Genomic DNA, 17,304 nt, shown 5'->3' on the forward strand with positions numbered 1-17,304 from the left:
TATTTGTTGACCTCCTTACAAAAATAACTGAATGCAGTACAAGTTGTCATATGGGGCTACTTTTACTCATATCTGTTTGACTATAATACTTATTTTGTATGACTGCTTAACAGTTTGTGGTGCTTCTGGTGCAAAGATTTTTCTTGAAAAAATTATCAAAAATTACATAGTGCTTTGGGAAAGGCAGATCTTTAAACACTGCCAATAACAAAAGCATTAATTTTCACCTGGCTTTGGTCCACATTATGACTAAACTTTTTTTCAGTCTTTCTCGACTGTTTGCATCTTTATCACATGTGCTCACGACTGAAGATGTGCCCATGCTTCTGCTGGCATGACTTAAAAATGCAAACTGATACCCCACCATCCCTTCCCTCCACCCAGAATCCCACACCTTTACATTTTTTCCTGCTAACAAAACTATCTGGAAGCAAAGACCTTGCATTCTGTTCCTCACCACTGCGTTAGTGATGCAGTACAGAGATAACAGCTGTGATTACTCATTGTCTTAACAGAACTAAATTTTAAACAAAGACTTTTTCTAACAACAATAACAAAAAAAAAGTAAAGAAGTAACACTGAAGCAGGGAGATGATTTTTATCTCTGCAGTTTGAGCCCTGTGGTATTTCCTGCTCTTCAACTAACCAACTTTTCACTGCGCCTGAGCACAGGAAGCTGCTGTTTACTCCCTGTTCACACAGGAAAATTCTCTGCCAGCAAAACCTTATTTTGAGTCACTGTGTACTTCTTTCTGGCTTTTTGCACGTCTGAGTACTAAAAGCAATCCCTGGCATTCCTTTAGGCCCTTTTCCTTTTGACAAGCTTTCTGAGTGAACTTAGAGTAGTGAAAAACGTAAATATTGAAATGACATACAAAATTTTTTAAAATCATTTCTATGCCACACTATGAAAAAAAAAATCACTAAGAGAGAAGAAGAAAAGTGTTAACCAACTAAACTAGCTGAACAAGTAAACTGTTTGCAGGGATATTTGATGGGGGAAGCAAAACAACAAACAAACTACAATAAACTTTTTCCACTTACTAAATTCAACCACCAGTTTCTCTAGAATCCTAGCAGGATGCTTACAACGTTCTCTGACTTAATCTACTCCTGCAAAAATACAGCCATTAATACAGTTCAAAGACCGAAAATCTGTGTTATTTCATTGCAAAACGCAGTGAAAATTCTCTTCTTAAAAAGTCAGGCTAGGGTCACAGCACTGCAGGTTTTTTTCTTTGTTCATTTTGGTTTCTTTTGTAGGTTTTTTTAACTAGTATTGGCATGATCTCTTTATACAAGTTGTAGTTCATAAAAATATATATACTACTACTGGATATTTTTTTACTTCAATACTCAGATGAACCTTGTTTTTCTAGGATTCACATTGAAACAGTTAAAATTATTAATCCAAAACATTTTTATTAGCATCTTAAATGCAATAAAATTGCTTTTGCCAAATTGGTATGCAACAGAACCTTTTTCTAAAAAGAAAAATGCTTCTGTCTTTTTTGTAACTGTTGCAGAGCTATACTGCATGTCAGCAGTTTGTTTTTCACAGTGTCTGTGATGTAGGTAATATTTACCCAGCTAAAGCTTCAGATCACAGGTTCACAACTTGAGGACACTCCCTTACTAAATCAGATTCACTCCATCTCAGGTGTTGTTCGACATCCCATTGGTATTTCTGCAGAGACAACAGAGCAGTACAAGAAGCAGTAACAACTCAAACTACTATGTTTGGATGGAGTGCAACCATGACTTGTGGATACAGAGACACAGCTGCAAACATCTTGAGTTTTATGTGAACCTAGCATTTCTTACTGCTGCCTGCCCAGCACTGTACACTAGGCTCTCTGCAGCGTTCTCCAGTTGTCTCCCTTGAGCAGGCATAAGTTAGTCAGAGATTAGGCATGTACCTCTACAGTTTTCTCTTACATGCAAGACTGCAAAAACAGGATTTCCTTAAACCTTTTGCAGTGGCAAAAAATGAAAGGGAGAACGTCTGATTAACATTGCTTTTTTAAATTTATTTTTTTTTATTTTTCATCCACTGTGCTTCCCAGAGAAAGAAAAGACACAATTATTATCTGAGACCTTTGTCAGCAGAGGACTCAGTGCCACAGGACATGTTATTAGAACACACATCTCACAAAATTTGTGTGCTGTCGCCTTCCTTATCACACCAGCAGAATGGGAATGTCCCACAGCACGGCTGCAGCCACGGCTTCCACACCACGTTGTACACAGAGAGCTGCTCCGGGACTGGAGTCAGTGTCCTGCGATGCTCTTCGATGGCTCTTCCCATCTTCCTTATGACAGTGTCAAAGAGGGGCTCAGTGTCAGCTGAGAGAGGTTTGGCTTCAGAAGGGTCTCGTGAGAGATCAAATAGCAGTGGAGGATCATGATGGGTTACGCCTTCCCCAAAACATGGGCAATTTTTTTTTCCGTAACAAGCCCCAGCTCCAGGAGGACTGAAGATAGGGGTCACATAGTGAGCCTTCCAAATGGCTCCACCTGGCAGGAAAGAAATCTTATGGCATAACTACAAGGCTGTAGAGAAAAATGGAAAGTTCCCTGAAGCATTAGGAATACAGCTATTTACTAAGGAGACCTCTTCTCACACACCCTGGCACCCCCAACACCACAAATCAGATTATCTGTGTAGACTTCTGACTTGGAAGATGGAAAAGTCTATAAATATGAAAAAAACCCACACTGAATTTCCACTGTGGTAGTAAACTGCCTGTATTTTCATCCCACTTTAAGGCATTCCCTTTGCTACTTAGAAAAACTTCATTGCTTTAAGACATCTCTGGCTAGCAAGAGTCAGTGCTATGTCATGCATAACCATTTCATGAATCTCAGTACTGAGAAACAACAGCCATGAAAGAAATTTGTCTATTAGCAAGAGGAAAAAATTCGTATTTTGCAGTTACCATGGAACAAACATTTATACTTACTGTCCTTTTGGTGCCACCTCACTGCGTGCAAGTAGGACCCACAATAGTGAAATAGAAACTCATGATCTGACTTTTGAGCTCTTCCTTGCAGTAAAGGCAGCAGGTTTCGTCCATCAATCACCCTGATGTAATGGAGAGAAGCACAGTCAGGCAGGGGCAAACCTTACAATGAACTGCATACTTTGCACTCCTTTTGCATTAACTGCATCAGTGCTTAAGAGAGCATATAGAAAAATTTGGTCATAGATTTAGAGCAGCCAGCAGACTGCCAAACAAATATTTACATCCCTAGATTTTTTAGTGTTTGGTGTTTTTTTTCCAGTTTATTTATTTTATTTTTTGTAATATCTGGCGCAACTAATTTCATTTAGCAGTACATAAACAATATTTAGAGCTTGGTCTTGCAGAAAGAAGTAATTTATTCCTTAAATCAATACTGATCTCATAACTGTTAAAGTTTTGCAACTTTCAAGGGAACTTAAAGAAATCTGTTGAGCAAGATGGGTTTAACAAACTTAGGAGGTACTTTTAAGTGTCTGTAAGTCAAGTCAGTTGGTGCCAAAACAACTCCAGCCACCAAATCTTTCCTGAATGAGGCTGAACCTGTTTGAAACTGGTACTAGGTCTTTGGAAGGAACAACTGCTCTGGCCACATGCATGCCTATGTGTATATCTGTGAGAGTTTACTCACTAGTTTAAAATCTCAGACTAGGCTTGAGGCAAAGGAGCATTTGTGCGATCTCTAAGGATGATACGAAACAGTCAATTTTTTTGTCATTAGCTCGCCAATGGTAAACACCTCCATACCTGTCACGCGGCAATATTCCTCCAGCCAGATGAACTACTGTGGGATAAATATCCATCAGACTTGTAGGTTCATCAATAACTGTGCCTGCAGGTAGTACTCCTGGCCACCTAAATATTCCTGGCACACGGATCCCTCCTTCCCAGCCTCCCATGCCTTTTCCGCCTGCAGTGAAATGAATCAACACATAGAACTCAGAGGAAAACACAAACCTCTTCATCGGCTTGTTTCATTTGAGTGTACAGAAAGAAATGCAGTAATACATTCCTTATCCAACAGACTCAACTCTTCACTTTGCTTTGGACTTCACATACTTCATCTTTCATATAGTTCACAGAAGAAAGTGCTGAGCAAGAGGTAAAGAGTGAGATCCTCTTAGACCAGAAAGACCATTTGGATTTTATGTCAATTAATCACTGATTTTGGGTGGAATATAAAAAGATACAAGGAATAAATTGTTGCAGCCAGTCCTGACACAATGTGCCCTTACTCTGTTTGATTATATTTCAAGCTAAAAATGCAACTCATTCCAGATTTGCTGGTTTCATCCAAGCAAATTCCTTGTTTCCGATTTTAACCTTCATTTAAAGTTACAGTGGTTTTCCTACCTTTATAAATACCATTCCAGCCACCTAGCTGGGCAGACCCATTCTGAGCCTCCAAGTGTCCTCCATGATCAGAGGCAAAGTATGTGAACGTATGATTTTTCAAACCTTCTTTGTCAAGCACATCCAGAATTTTTCCTTAAATTTAAGAAGACAGACAGCAAGGTTTCTATTAACAAATTGGAAAGAACAAGGCACACTTAAAGTCTTTCACAAAGCCCCATTAGAAGTTTTTAATACCTTACATTTCTGTAGGTATTTTGGCCTTACTAGTTTTTCTGCTTTAAAATATACAGGTCTATGTGTCTGAAACATATCCTTCATAAAGAATACTTACCCACCATCCAGTCCATTTCTTCTACATTGTCTCCATATAATCCATGACGGCTCTTCCCAAGAAATTTTGATGTTGTAAAGAGGGGGGTGTGAACATGTAAAAAGGAAACAAAGAGGAGGAATGGTCCATGCCTGTTTCTTAAGAACAAAACAAAACAAAACAATATTCTGTGTGTGTGTGTTTGGAATATTTTGAAAGGTTTCATATCTATGCACAGACACAGACACTGGGTCTAGACTATACTCACATCTAGTGCTTCCTCACTAATCACGGATGAGTTCTCTTTTTGTATGAAATGTGGGCAAGAAAGGTCCTTTTCAGACTGATCATTTTCAATTTCCAGTGTGTACCCAGGCACAGAATTTGCACAGTGCTTAAATAAATCAGATGCTCAATTCTGTTGACTTTTTAATTAAATGCAACTGGATACAGTCTCATGTTTATTATTTGTGTGACTTTTTTAAGGTAGCCACCTATAATTTTTATTATATTTGTTTTCACAAAGTAGAAGAGAAGAATAGTTACTTTCCGTGTACTTTATGACATTTGATGCACAAAAATATAAAAAGCTGTGCAGGAAAAACTTGAATCTAGAAACTGAACAATCTTACTTGGCTTCCTTTTCAATCCATAAGGATAGATTTCAAGTGTTTTGATATTTTAACATGTAACAATTTAGTGCATCAAACACATTTTATCTCAATATTTTGTAGGGTTTATGAAAAAGAACACAAAGGAGGCTTGTAGAATGAAGTGTAAAAACAAGCAGTTCTCATGATATAATTACAGTTACTAGTGAGAAATACTCTATTCCAAGTTCCCAACACATCCCAGCTCCTTTAGAGAAAACTACAGACCTTTTGATAAATGATATTGCCTCCTTCAGCATGAGGAAAGCAGTCCTCTCTAACTTCATCGGCTGCTCAGTGACATCGTGGTTCCTCATCAGGATGCAGTTCCAATACTGCACAAAGCCATAGCTGGAATACCAAGAAATGAAGAAAAGGCCGCCGACCAAAGTAACACAGGCAATTGGCTTCCAGCGGATGGAAATCAAATCAGTCAGTTTTCCAGCAGTAAGAGTAAGCACAGCAAGGGTAATTATTTGACTGCAAAGCCAAAGCTTATCTTGAAGGGCTGCATCCAGGTCTGGAGGTTTATTTTTTTGACAGTTGTTTCGAAGTGTTAAAGGCATTCCATAAAAGTAGTCAAACCCATGATTGAGAGGATGGTGACAGTGATCATTGAAGGATTCACAGTTTACACCTTGATGCCACTTTCCTGAAGGTTTTAAAGCATGAAAGAAATTAGAATACTGCGGTGAACAACTCAAAAGGAGCTCAAGGTAACAGTGTCAGCCTCTCTTTGGGACTTAGGTAAGTCACTCAGTTTTTCCACAGAATGTCAATGCATTCTCCTCATGTGATAGGATGCTGAGTGAAACCAGTGCCTGATCAGGTGAACATGATACCATAATGGGTGATCCCCAAGTGGTCAGGCAATAAAAAGATAAATTTGTGAGGTTCTCAACTGCTGAGGTGACAAGGGTCACATAAGGATAGGATTTTGTTACCTTTCAGTGAGGACCAAAGAATTAAGGTATTCTAACTTGCAGGTACCTTTATTATGCTCCCTTCCAAACTTTCACCTCATAGATTAACATACAGAAGATATAACTGAAACATCCAGTAAACTTTTGGACAATGATGTTGACAAACATTTTGATCACCAGACTCAGGACAAAGATTTCTCAAGCATGTCCCTACTCCACATGAAAAGAGAAAAAGCTGTAAACCAATGTCTTACTCTATCCCCACCCAAAATATGAAAAGAAGCTGTTGTCCGCTTCAAACATGTGCTGAATCAAAAGACCCTTGGTTTGCCGAGTTATGTGATTGCCAGGTGATTACAGAGACAGCCAAAAAGACTATAGTTAGTTAGTTTGTCACTCAGTGCCTCCATCTATTTCTAGCAGTTGAAAATGACAATGCATTTGGTACAGCTGGCCCTAAATCACCTGATTTTAAATGACACAGTGCTTACCTTACCTATCCATTTATGTGAAGGGATCCATCCTGGAGTGCCTGTCACAATAAAATGTGACAGGACAAAAATGTGAATCGAAGGGAAAAGAAATTGTCCCAGTTGATTTTAGAGATATTTGGCAAAAGAACAATGAATCTTGAAACTGTTGCATCTGATCAAAGTCACAGACAGGAAGATGTTGTGGGACAGTGTTTCCCTGACACCTTTTCATTTTGGCTCCCTCTGAGGAAACAGCTACCATATTATGTCTCTGGGACTCAACAGCATCATCTGTGAGATGCTTGTGCTTTGTGATCTCCTCTGTGATACAAACTTTGTTCCTTTCTCTCCCTTTCTCTTTTGTTTCTCTGCCTCTTGCCTCCTAAGGGCAGATGAAATACTTAAAGAAATTATTTTGTTTGGAACAGTCTCTACTTTAATAAAACTCTTACAGTGGTCCAACCTTTGAAAGAACCTTAGACTAAGTAAAATAAATGCTCACCATTATAATCATAAGACAGTTTTTCATTCTTCCTGTTTTGGGTAGCTTGTACAGGCATTACCATTGTGTTAAAACTGCTGTATTTTTAGTCTTCTTTCAAATAGAGGGTTTTTTACCCCCTCAGCCTTTTGGAGAGGATTTGTATCTGTGACTAACAGAACATTCTGTGCTAAAACAATCCCTAAATTCCTTTCATATAACTAGTTGGTTATATGAATATAGGTCAAGCTAAAACATTTTCCCTTACCTATCAGTCCAGTGGTATAGCCTTGTTGCTGCAGCAGCCTGGCAAATGTCGTCTCATTAGCAGGGAGCCCTCCTGACCCGGCGTTCCACTGCAGCGCTCGGTACCTGTTGCTGGATGTCATCCCTGACAGAAATTGCTGTGGTCAGTCCTGTGGGCCTTTTTATCTCTGCTGGCAGAGCCTGGGCTGCTCCTGCCAATCTTTGCATCAGGAACAAAACCTCAAGCCAGCAGAGCTCCTCACAAGATATAAAGCAAAGCGTATCTTGTAGGCAGTCACATTTCATTATCAATAGTGTGCCTTAGGTACTTCAGGTACTCAGGAGCTGTATTGCAACATGAATACTGCTTTACACCAGTTTTGACATCAAATTGATGATAAAGCAATGGTGATTGTATGTAGTAAATTTTGTTTTCTGACTTTCTGAGTATCTGTAAGTAACAGTCTAAACTAGGAGATAACAGTTGCATTTCCCTAACTCAGAAGGATGCTGTATCATGTTAGGCAGGAGACAGTTCACCAAACACACACTGAATTTGCACTTTGTTCTAAAAACTAGATATCTAATTTTCCTATATATCACCTAGCAAGAGATGAATATCTATAAAGTTCTCCATAAGGCACCTTAGAAAGGTGGGCAATGGATCCACCCTCCATTTTCACCAGAGCTTTGTGACTTTCTGCAACATGTTGGCAATGAACTTGCCCATTTCTTTTGAGAATCCTGTTTTAAACCCTTACCTATAACCATAAACATCAAGAGAGACTCTGGCAGATTGCACCCCAGGCTGTGTTGCAGTAAGGAAGAGACAGGTATTATTGCTGTTGGCATTTCTCCATACCTATTTATTTTCATTATTTAGATCTCCTACTCCTATAAAGTAAGGCTAAAGATCTGTCAGCTGGCAAAAAACTTTGAGCATCTAGCTCATTTTCTGTCTCAGGTTGAGAAAATTGCCTCAGTTCTCCTATTCCAGTACTTATTGGTTATTGTAGTTTCTCAGCACCATGCAAAGAAATCTGTAATTTAAAATGGGCCAAACCTGATCTAATGGGGTATCTGCCAGTGAGGAAAGCTGCTCTGCTCGGAGTGCAAAGCGAAGCTGCGGCAATGTGCTGAGTAAGTTTCACTCCTTCTCTTGCCAAGTGGTCAATGTTTGGGGTCCTAAAAAACAGTTACAAGTTTAATAGAAGCAAGGTAATCTGAAATTTGTTAACATAGATTGTCAAGAACCAAAGTTTTTAAACAACTCTTAAAAAAAAAAAAAATCCACCTCAACTTTAATATTCCAAGACTCGTATAGTAACAAGCTTGATACAGTGGGTGAAGTGGGTTGTAGCCACTGGCGAATCCATTCTTGAAACAGTCTTAGAATGCACCTGGCAACACTGCAAAGACACTTAGACATTGTTGGAACTGTTTAGTTTGAAGATAAAACTAAAATAGGAAGGATTATCTAAGAAAGGCTGATATTTTTCAATCAAATACTTTCGACAGATCACTTCTGCCAGACATTTGGACCCTAAGTTTCAGAGTTCATTGAACCAGAGCATTTCCCAGGGTGTCTGTCCCAATATCTCTTTAAACTAGGACTTTCTGTTCCATGTTTTTAAATCATGCTATTTATATCATAATAGGTTGATATCTTTATGGAGGTCCACTTGTATGGGAGCTCAGCTCTTCCAGATGAGTGAACTACACCACCATGAAGAATGAAAGAGACCTCAGCCCTGTCTTTACCACTAGCAGAGAAGGGCAGCAGAGTCCCACAAGCACATTCCCATATCTCTGTAAAACCCCACCAACATCATGTGAGAGACATGCACTCAGAGCATGCCAACAAAACATCTGAGCTCCACTTGGAGAACACAATACGAGGCTCATAAGATGTGCCCCTGATGCATGTTCGCTTCTGCTTTGCCTCTTTAGTTTTGAAGGACTGTAATCACTAGCTTCTGAGGCACATAATCATATAATAACTCATGTGGGTCAGTCCATGTGAGTCTGGATTGTAGTGTTTTAGAGAGGGCAGCAAATAAGTATATGAGGGATTCTGGAAAGGTAGCAGGTGAATAGTGTAAGGCTTAACTATGCATGAAAAGGGATGAAGAAATTTATGCATGAGAAGAAGAGAAAACAGTAACTGTAATACAAAAACAAGTGGCTGAAGAGTTAGCACATTTTGGGTTCAAGGGGAAAGGGATTCCCAGAACAAACTTAAAAACAAAATGAAAACATTATACTTCTTTTCTTTCACTGCACACTGTTTATTTAGGCCCCAATACTATGTGCATATATACAAACACTTAGATACACAATTACTAGAGTCTTGAATTAGGAGACTAGGAACTTTTTTTTTTTTTTCCGTAATAATTAGGCTTAATTCCCCAGGATGGGTGTACTATAGTGTTAAGTATATTGTACAGAATACTTTACCTTATGGAATTGTTCCCATAACAGCCTATATCTCCAATGCCAAGATCATCAGCCAGAAACAGAAGTATATTGGGTTTAGAGCCCACAGCTGCAGTGAAGCCAAATGTGTTCCAGAATAAACATGAAGTCAATGACATTAGGAGGTACCTCCTGAAACACAAAAAAATTACTTTTTATATACATAATTTGTAAGTGTTGGAGAGTGTCAAGAAACTTTACTGGCCAGTCACACTTTCAGAGGGAAGCAGGGGAGCAGAATTTTGCTGGTTTCACTTCTTCCATCTCAACGAATGAAATAACTCTAGCCACTGAGGCCACAGAAGCCTTTCTATAGCACAAGAAACGTTGTCATTCATTTGGCTCAGGAATTTTCATCTTGAATCAGTTGCATAGATTCCAAAATGTTTCAAAAACTTCTAGGAGCTGAGAGCAGTTAGTGCTTCCAAGTTTCACAAATTCTATGAAAATTCAGGTTATGTTCCACAGTCAATTTGGCATTTTTTTAATATCTTGTCTCCAGTAAGTAACCTAGTTTTAATTTTAACTTGGAAGGGAAGTGGAAAAACCTAAACAATCTCTCCCTTACAAATCAAAACCGCTTGAACTTGAAGCCATCTTCTCTACTGCCATTTTAAGATGCCAACCAGGCCCCATGCCAGCATCAACTATAATACATATCTGCTGCAAAAAACCTAGAATTTACATTTTTACACATACATACCAGAATTTTCATATAAATATGCCTAGAATGTGTTTCTCCAAGTAAATATTGCTCATCAATAGCCTTAAAACCTAATCTTGGTTTGATATTTTCAGATGGACACAGTTATCATTGCAATATGTACTAACTTCACAAGACATGGGGCACCAGCAAATCTCTAGAAAAGACTGAGAGAGTTCCTGCAAATCCTTTCAGGATTTGCCATTGTGATGGAAAGGTCTTCTATACAAAACCACGTTTTTTAATGATTCGGTAACCATCACCTCTGACAGGGAAATGCAACACATCGAACTACCTGTAAACTTGACTGTGATCACCCAATTTAAATAATTAATCAGTGGTTATGGGAATTTAATTATAAAATAGTAAAGTTCCAGTTTGTTTGTTTTTAATTGTTGTTGTTATTGGTTTTGTTTTTAATGTGCATTCTACTACTAAGTTACATCACTGATGTATAGAATTGTGGTGGAAGACTGCATGAGATGCATTATGGGCTATCTCCAACTCTACATGGAATATTCATTTTAAGGAAAGGAGACTTTTCTATTTGCCAGTGTTGTATCTCTTAAGAGTTTCAGGGCATAACACTGGAATAATGAATCCTTCCAGAGTGCTAATACATTCAGTTAAACTGCAGTGGGAAGGTCTCAAAAAGGACCCTGACAGCCCATTTCAGTCACTCAGGTATTCTTTCCAAGCTGAGGACAAGAGTAGTGCTCTCCAGCTCTGCCTGTCTCATTAAAAACAAAGGAAATGAGGAAAAAAAACCCCAAACAAATTATGAAATCTGCTTTTACTTATGTCCAGTCTCATCCTAGCACTTGGTTTTCTCATGCTTAAGTGCTGGATATTTTTTGTTCCCTCTGATAATCCTGCTTGTGGATTAATATAGGGCCAAGGACAAATTCCATCTCAGGTAACATACTGCTTACAGTTCTGAGTCCATATCCTAAGCTCTAGCATTATTGTACATTATAAAATAACCATAGTTAGACCTCAAAGTGATCATCTTTCAGCAGTACACTGAGGTAGACTGCAAGTATGTTTAGTTACTAAATACCAATTAACCTTGAAAGCAACAGGGGGAAAGGGAGTAGAGTACACAAAATACAAATAGATACATACACATTTACACACATAAACCTTTTCAGAATTACCTAGAATACTATTTCTGGAAACAATCATTTTAGAGTCATAGCAAGAGGCTTCTGCTTGAGACAGATCTCCTTGCTTAAAAACATGAACATATTGGAAAAAAAGAACACAAACATTTGGTAGCTAGTATTACTAAGGGGTTTTACAACATCAGCTTAATGAATCAGGTAAGTGCAAAACATTAGGAAAATACAGGCAGCTATTATATAATTTTTGTTTACAAGACATAATATAAACTCACACCATAACTGAGCTCCCACAGCCTTATTAACAATGATCTTTGGAGGATAAATGAGAAGCCATTGGCACAGGGAGTCAGATGTGAAAAATACCTACTAAACTATAAAATATGGTGCCTATGTTTGCCTTAGAATTGTTTTCTAAGGTGAAACTGCTGTGCTTAATGCACACTTAGAGAATGACAGCATTATGAAATAATAGCACCCTTCTCTTCAAGAATTCTGCTTCTTCAAGATTTTACAGGGAACCTGTACCTGTGTAAGAGCCTCACACCTTAGACTACTTCCATGAGAGTTTTTACAAAGGGAGAGACAACTTTAGCACTGTGGAGCCCATAGTCAGGGAGGGATTTAAAAAAAAGGTGGGGGAAAACAATGATGACATGATTTTTAATGGAGTTTAATTTCCTAAATGAGGGTGAAGAAAGGAACAACAAAAACTTAAAGCAAATAAAGCATCAGGAAAAGTGATGCATTTGAGCACAGGGTTGCTTGGGGGTAAGAATGGTTTTCAGTTCAAACAAAATAATTTTAATTCCTCCAAATACAAGCAAATATGTTAAAGAAAAACCCAGAATTGCAGCTATGGCTGTGCAAGGTAGCAGTGCAATCCTGAAAATAAATTAAGCTTATAGAAAGCAACAAATTGAACACAATCAGCAGTGTGATGTCAGAGGTAAAAAAAAAAAAAAAAATTCAGTCAATCAAGGGAGGCCCTATCGTTCTCTACAGCTACCTGAAAGGAGGTTGTAGTGATCAATCAACAAATGACAGGACAAGAGGACAATGGCCTCAAGTTGTGCCATGGCAGGTTTAGACTGGATATTAGAAAAATTCCTTCACAGAAGGAGTTGTGAAGCATTCAAACAGGCTGCCCAGGAAAGTGGTAGACTTACCATCCCTAGAGGTATTTAAAAGATGTGTAGTTGTGACGCTTAAGGACAGTTTTAGGGTAACAGGTGGACTCAATCTTTGAGGTCTTTTCTAACCTTAATGACTGTGATTTTACCTCAAAGACATGAGTACTGATGGGTTCAAATTCTGTACTGAACAAAAGTGTACTATTTTAAAAGTGAAGTTTAGAAACTGGAGAAGAGGGCAGAGAACCACATAAAAATAATTCAAGAGTGGAAAAATATGTTTTATTTTGAGAGGACAAAAGCTCAGTCAAAAACAATACAGTAAGTGACTAATTAGTGCATAAATCTGTGCAGAGAAACAAAAGGAGCTATACTTTCTGCAAGCAAGGCTATTTACTATTCAGTCAGGTTTCCAAGCAGAGTCCAATATAATCATGGCTGTGTACCTTAAGTGAAAGAAAAGTATTCTAAAGAAACGTAAGTTATGGGACTCCACAGAGTGGCAGTCAGTCAAAAATTAACAGCTTACGTTAAATGTGATCAGAGGAACAATCTGAAATGAACTACTACTGTAGTATCTTCCTCAGCAGCCACTTTGTGAGACACCTTTTTTAGAGCTACCTAAAGGAGCTCAATTAAAGCTAATTTTAAGATTCTTACCTAAAGAGTTCAAATAAGCTGAAGAAAACTGACCTGGCCTTGAAGAAGCTGTTTCTCATCAAAACATTCCTTTTCTAGTTCAATAATGCTTTTTGTTTTAATACTAATAATTCTCCCTACTATTTAAATCCTGGCACATAGCAAAAGTAATCTTAAAATACTAATTCTGTAGATTGGTTAGTTCTTGCACAGACAAAAGGGCCCTGAATGATACCAAGTTATATTTTCAATAGAAGTCTCCCCAGATGAAGAATCACCAGAGACAACCATGGATTTCCTAAAGTCTTAGAGAGCTGATTATTCTTAAGCCAATTATTGATTGCTGTTACTACTTAATTTCAGCTGAAGTGTTCTTAAATGTCATTTTTATTAACTAAAATCACCATTATTTCTTTTTCAACCAGAAATACACAGCATCAGTTATTCAGTCTAATACCTCTACATAAAAGATCATAGGACTCTAGTAATTCAGCCTAAACATTTGTATAAAATAAGACCAAATCCTACTGAGGCACAAACAGCAGAAACTGGCCAGCACAATTTGTGTGGACACATCGCCCCTACTTAAACAATTGTGCTTATCTGTAAACCTTATCCAAAACAACTCCAAACACTGACTTTTTTTAGCCAGTTGCCTTGTGCAGACTCTGGAGTTTTTTCAGCTTTGCTTTAGAGAAAGCAAACTGCAAGCCTGAAACTGCTAGAAAACAACCTCCTTCCCCTGCATCTTGGCTTCAGGTAGTTCCCCATCCTCCAAATATTTCACTTCTTGAATATATTCCCAGATTAGAGTCAATCCTTCTTGATATCTGACAGTGAAGAAAAACCAAAAAAAACACCAGACAAACTTATATACTCTCCACTTCAAAAATTTCTGCTCATGACGAAAATATTTATTGAAGCAGGCATATCCTATGTTTCACCCTTATCCCCAGATGACTGGCATTACCACCACTCACTGGGAATCCACCAGAGTTGAAAGGAATTTCTCATTCTTAAAAATGTTAAGAGAGGTTCAGTTCCAACAGAAAATTTTGGAATAAACTCTAGTCAATTATGCTAAAAGCCTGTAATTGGAGACAGCAAAATAATTTGCCATCTTGTTTTCTTTGTCTAACTTCAGATACTGAAAGAAATTATTTGCACACTGATGCAAAACCAGAACAAAACCCCAAACTCTTTAGCACTTATTTAAATATAACAAAAGCGAATTATAATTATTATACATATATAAAAATATTTACAGGTGGTGTATTGAAGTCTCTTTTTGCTTAGCTGTTGACTGAAAATAAACACTTGCTTTTCACCTTTTAAAATACCCTGCTATTCAACAGCTTCACTTCATTAAACAATATATTAAAATGTAATTAAAATTGCTAATTTAATTTAATTCCAGAGCATTATGGCTCTGGAAGAAGCACATGACCATATGCCACATACTGTTCCATCTTGCTGACCTTTTCTCTCTTCCATAGCTTCTAGATATACAGATGATCAGGAGAGGAAAGGCAACAAGTGGGGAATGAGCAAAACAAGAAATCAAAAACTCCTTGCCCGTATGAGCAGCCACTTGCTCAGAGCTTGCTGCTGGTAAGCCAGAAAGAGGCACTGTTCATCAAACATAATTCAAGGGATGGCCTTGCAAGAAAGACAGGTGCCAAAATCAGGAGATGATCAGTGCTCTGTCTTTTTTTCCCTTTCCATTCTGCACTCTCAAAGTGCCAGCTGCAAGAGCACTCACTGGGGGGATACAGTTCTTACTGACTTGAATAATATCAACACTTGTTATCTGGTACCATGATTACATCCTTATATTACCACTCAGCCTTGTGCATTGTCTGTAAGCAATACTCACATGGCAAGTAACCCAAATTTTTTAATTCATTATGGCTACCCTGGTCTGGCCTTGCTGCTGCACAGCAGCACCCTGCCTTCAGAGCAAAGGCAGAAGGGGATGGTCTTGTCCTAGGCTGTAAATTAACATGAGCATTTTCACATTATGATTAGTATTTACCTGGTGTAAATTATCTAATTATGCCTTCTGTCTTTAAACTACTCATCTAGAAACACACACCTTTCCTTACAGCCAAGACAAGAGCAAATCACACAGCTGGAAAATCAGAGGCAGAAAGAGGGGAGATAAATGAGATTAAATGAGCAGCAACTAGGGGCGTGGCTGCTAGAGGAATAGTGAAGAACATAGCGAAGCAAACCAGGGGCAAATCGTGCTTTGTATTCATCCCTATAAATTCACAGGGAAGAAAATAAAAGCACCTCCAAAAACTGGAGTTTGGCTTGAAACACAAAAAGGGGAAGGAAAGCACAGCTTGTTAATTATCGTACTCTGCTGATTCCCCCCTCACACACTCTAAGCCTGCTCATCCATTATTTTTGATGTTTATGACCTGCTGGACCAGCTCCACTGGCAGGCGAGGGCGACAGCTCGGCACGGGAGGATGGGAGGGAGCAAGAACAGAGGCAGGACACCGCCCCCAAGGGAGTGCACAGCTCTGCCGGGCAGAGTTCACTAATCCTGTGCAACTTCCCAGTACCTCCTCATGGAAAATGGGCTGGAATCTGCCTGGGAAGGTGCTGGTCTAGGCGATCACTCCCACCTCAAGCCCCGTGGTCCCAGGCAAAGGTGCTTGGCGGTTAGCGATGGCAAGTTCACTCCCTGCCCAAAAGATAGGTCAGGTTTGTATAAAGAAAGGAAGAAAAAGTCCTCTCTGGAGGAAAAACAAAGGCGAGGAGGTTTTTTTTGGGGGGTGGGATTTTTTGTTTTGAGTAACAGCAACAACAACAAAAACCCAAACGACCAGAAACCCAAAGAAACCCCTAATGTTTTACTTACTCCATGCTTACGCAGTGCAGGAGCTTTGTTCTTACTTCCTTCTTCACCTCAGGCTTCCTGATCTTTGCTTCCAAGGAGAGGTTATCAAAAGCACGGCTTGTATAGTCATATCGGAGTAATTGGCAGGTGTCGGTCCCCTTTAAAATCTGAGCAAAGGCACTCATTTCATCCCGCCTGCTTCAGGGGCGGGCTTCCCTGCCTTCTCCTGGTAGCAAGTGCTGAGTAAGGAAGAGCTCTCTAAAGCAGAAGCTTGAAGGAAGCTGATCCCACTGCCAAGGCCAATAGTAGAGCTTTAGAAGTAACTGGGAGAAAGTACCTAAATCCCAGGCAGTGAGACTGTTGACTACATCACGCCATGTGGAAAACCACCCTCTGGATGGAAGTGGGAGAGCTGTGGCTAAGGCAAAGGGTGAGCCAACCAGCCCCCTTGAAATCAAAAATCAGTCACTGTACTGTCATGTTGGTGTGTGCATGCCAGTTCTAGCAGCCTGGTAATTCCTGGGTATGTTAATATAGTTCCACTATTTCTGAGTTCTCTCCTGTGCCAGTACTAATACAGATGTGCTTGCACAGTCTGGCTTGCCATGCATCTTTACAGTCCCATGGGGGCCCTGAACTCCTCTTTTTTACTGGGTATGTGTGCTTGTGCTGGCTTAAGAAGGTGGTATAAAAGTGTCATGCTGTTATCCACAGAAAAAGGGCTTTATTCAATGAGTGGCAGAAAACAGGACAGAGGTTCTTAGTGTAGGCATATTCTTGTTTGGAGGCCAAAATAAATATTAATACAAAATACCATGGCAAGGAGAAAAAAACAGAACTCATTAACCAGACCCTGATAATTACTGGTATTCACAGGATTATCGGTGTGTGCGGTGCATGAGTCTTAAGGGGAACATTAG

The 17,304-nt window shown here is 39.0% G+C and overlaps 2 protein-coding genes across 2 annotated transcripts in view; both read right to left on the bottom strand.

Annotated features, from left to right (window-relative positions):
• Window positions 1–2,119: 2,119 nt before the first annotated feature.
• Window positions 2,120–17,304, bottom strand: part of LOC114061199 (arylsulfatase D-like) — a 36,218-nt gene continuing 21,033 nt past the window's right edge. The window contains exon 11 of the mRNA XM_027891368.1: window positions 2,120–2,172. Within this exon, the coding sequence (XP_027747169.1) occupies window positions 2,150–2,172 (23 nt within the window). The 3' untranslated portion in view covers window positions 2,120–2,149. The remainder of the gene's footprint in view (window positions 2,173–17,304) is intronic.
• LOC114061200 (arylsulfatase D-like) lies at window positions 2,127–16,539 on the bottom strand. The gene is made up of 10 exons (XM_027891371.1): window positions 16,406–16,539; window positions 9,920–10,069; window positions 8,526–8,647; window positions 7,485–7,607; window positions 5,568–5,991; window positions 4,711–4,847; window positions 4,377–4,511; window positions 3,771–3,933; window positions 2,964–3,085; window positions 2,127–2,517 (listed from the first exon to the last, which is right to left on the bottom strand). The coding sequence occupies exons 1-10, from the start codon at window positions 16,408–16,410 to the stop codon at window positions 2,150–2,152; spliced, it is 1,749 nt and encodes a 582-aa protein (XP_027747172.1). The 5' UTR covers window positions 16,411–16,539; the 3' UTR covers window positions 2,127–2,149.

This window comes from Empidonax traillii, unplaced genomic scaffold (assembly GCF_003031625.1).
Source record: "Empidonax traillii isolate 1590-97213 ecotype Southwest subspecies unplaced genomic scaffold, ASM303162v1 scaffold320:size708019, whole genome shotgun sequence".
In the NCBI taxonomy this organism is placed as follows: Eukaryota; Metazoa; Chordata; class Aves; order Passeriformes; family Tyrannidae; genus Empidonax; species Empidonax traillii.

Coding starts and splice junctions, on each gene's coding strand:
- LOC114061200 (XM_027891371.1), bottom strand. Junction 8,648..9,919: donor TATGGGAACAATTCCATAAG/GTAAAGTATTCT, acceptor ACTGTTTTTTAG/GACCCCAAACATTGACCACT. Junction 7,608..8,525: donor CAGATACCCCATTAGATCAG/GTTTGGCCCATT, acceptor AATTTCTGTCAG/GGATGACATCCAGCAACAGG.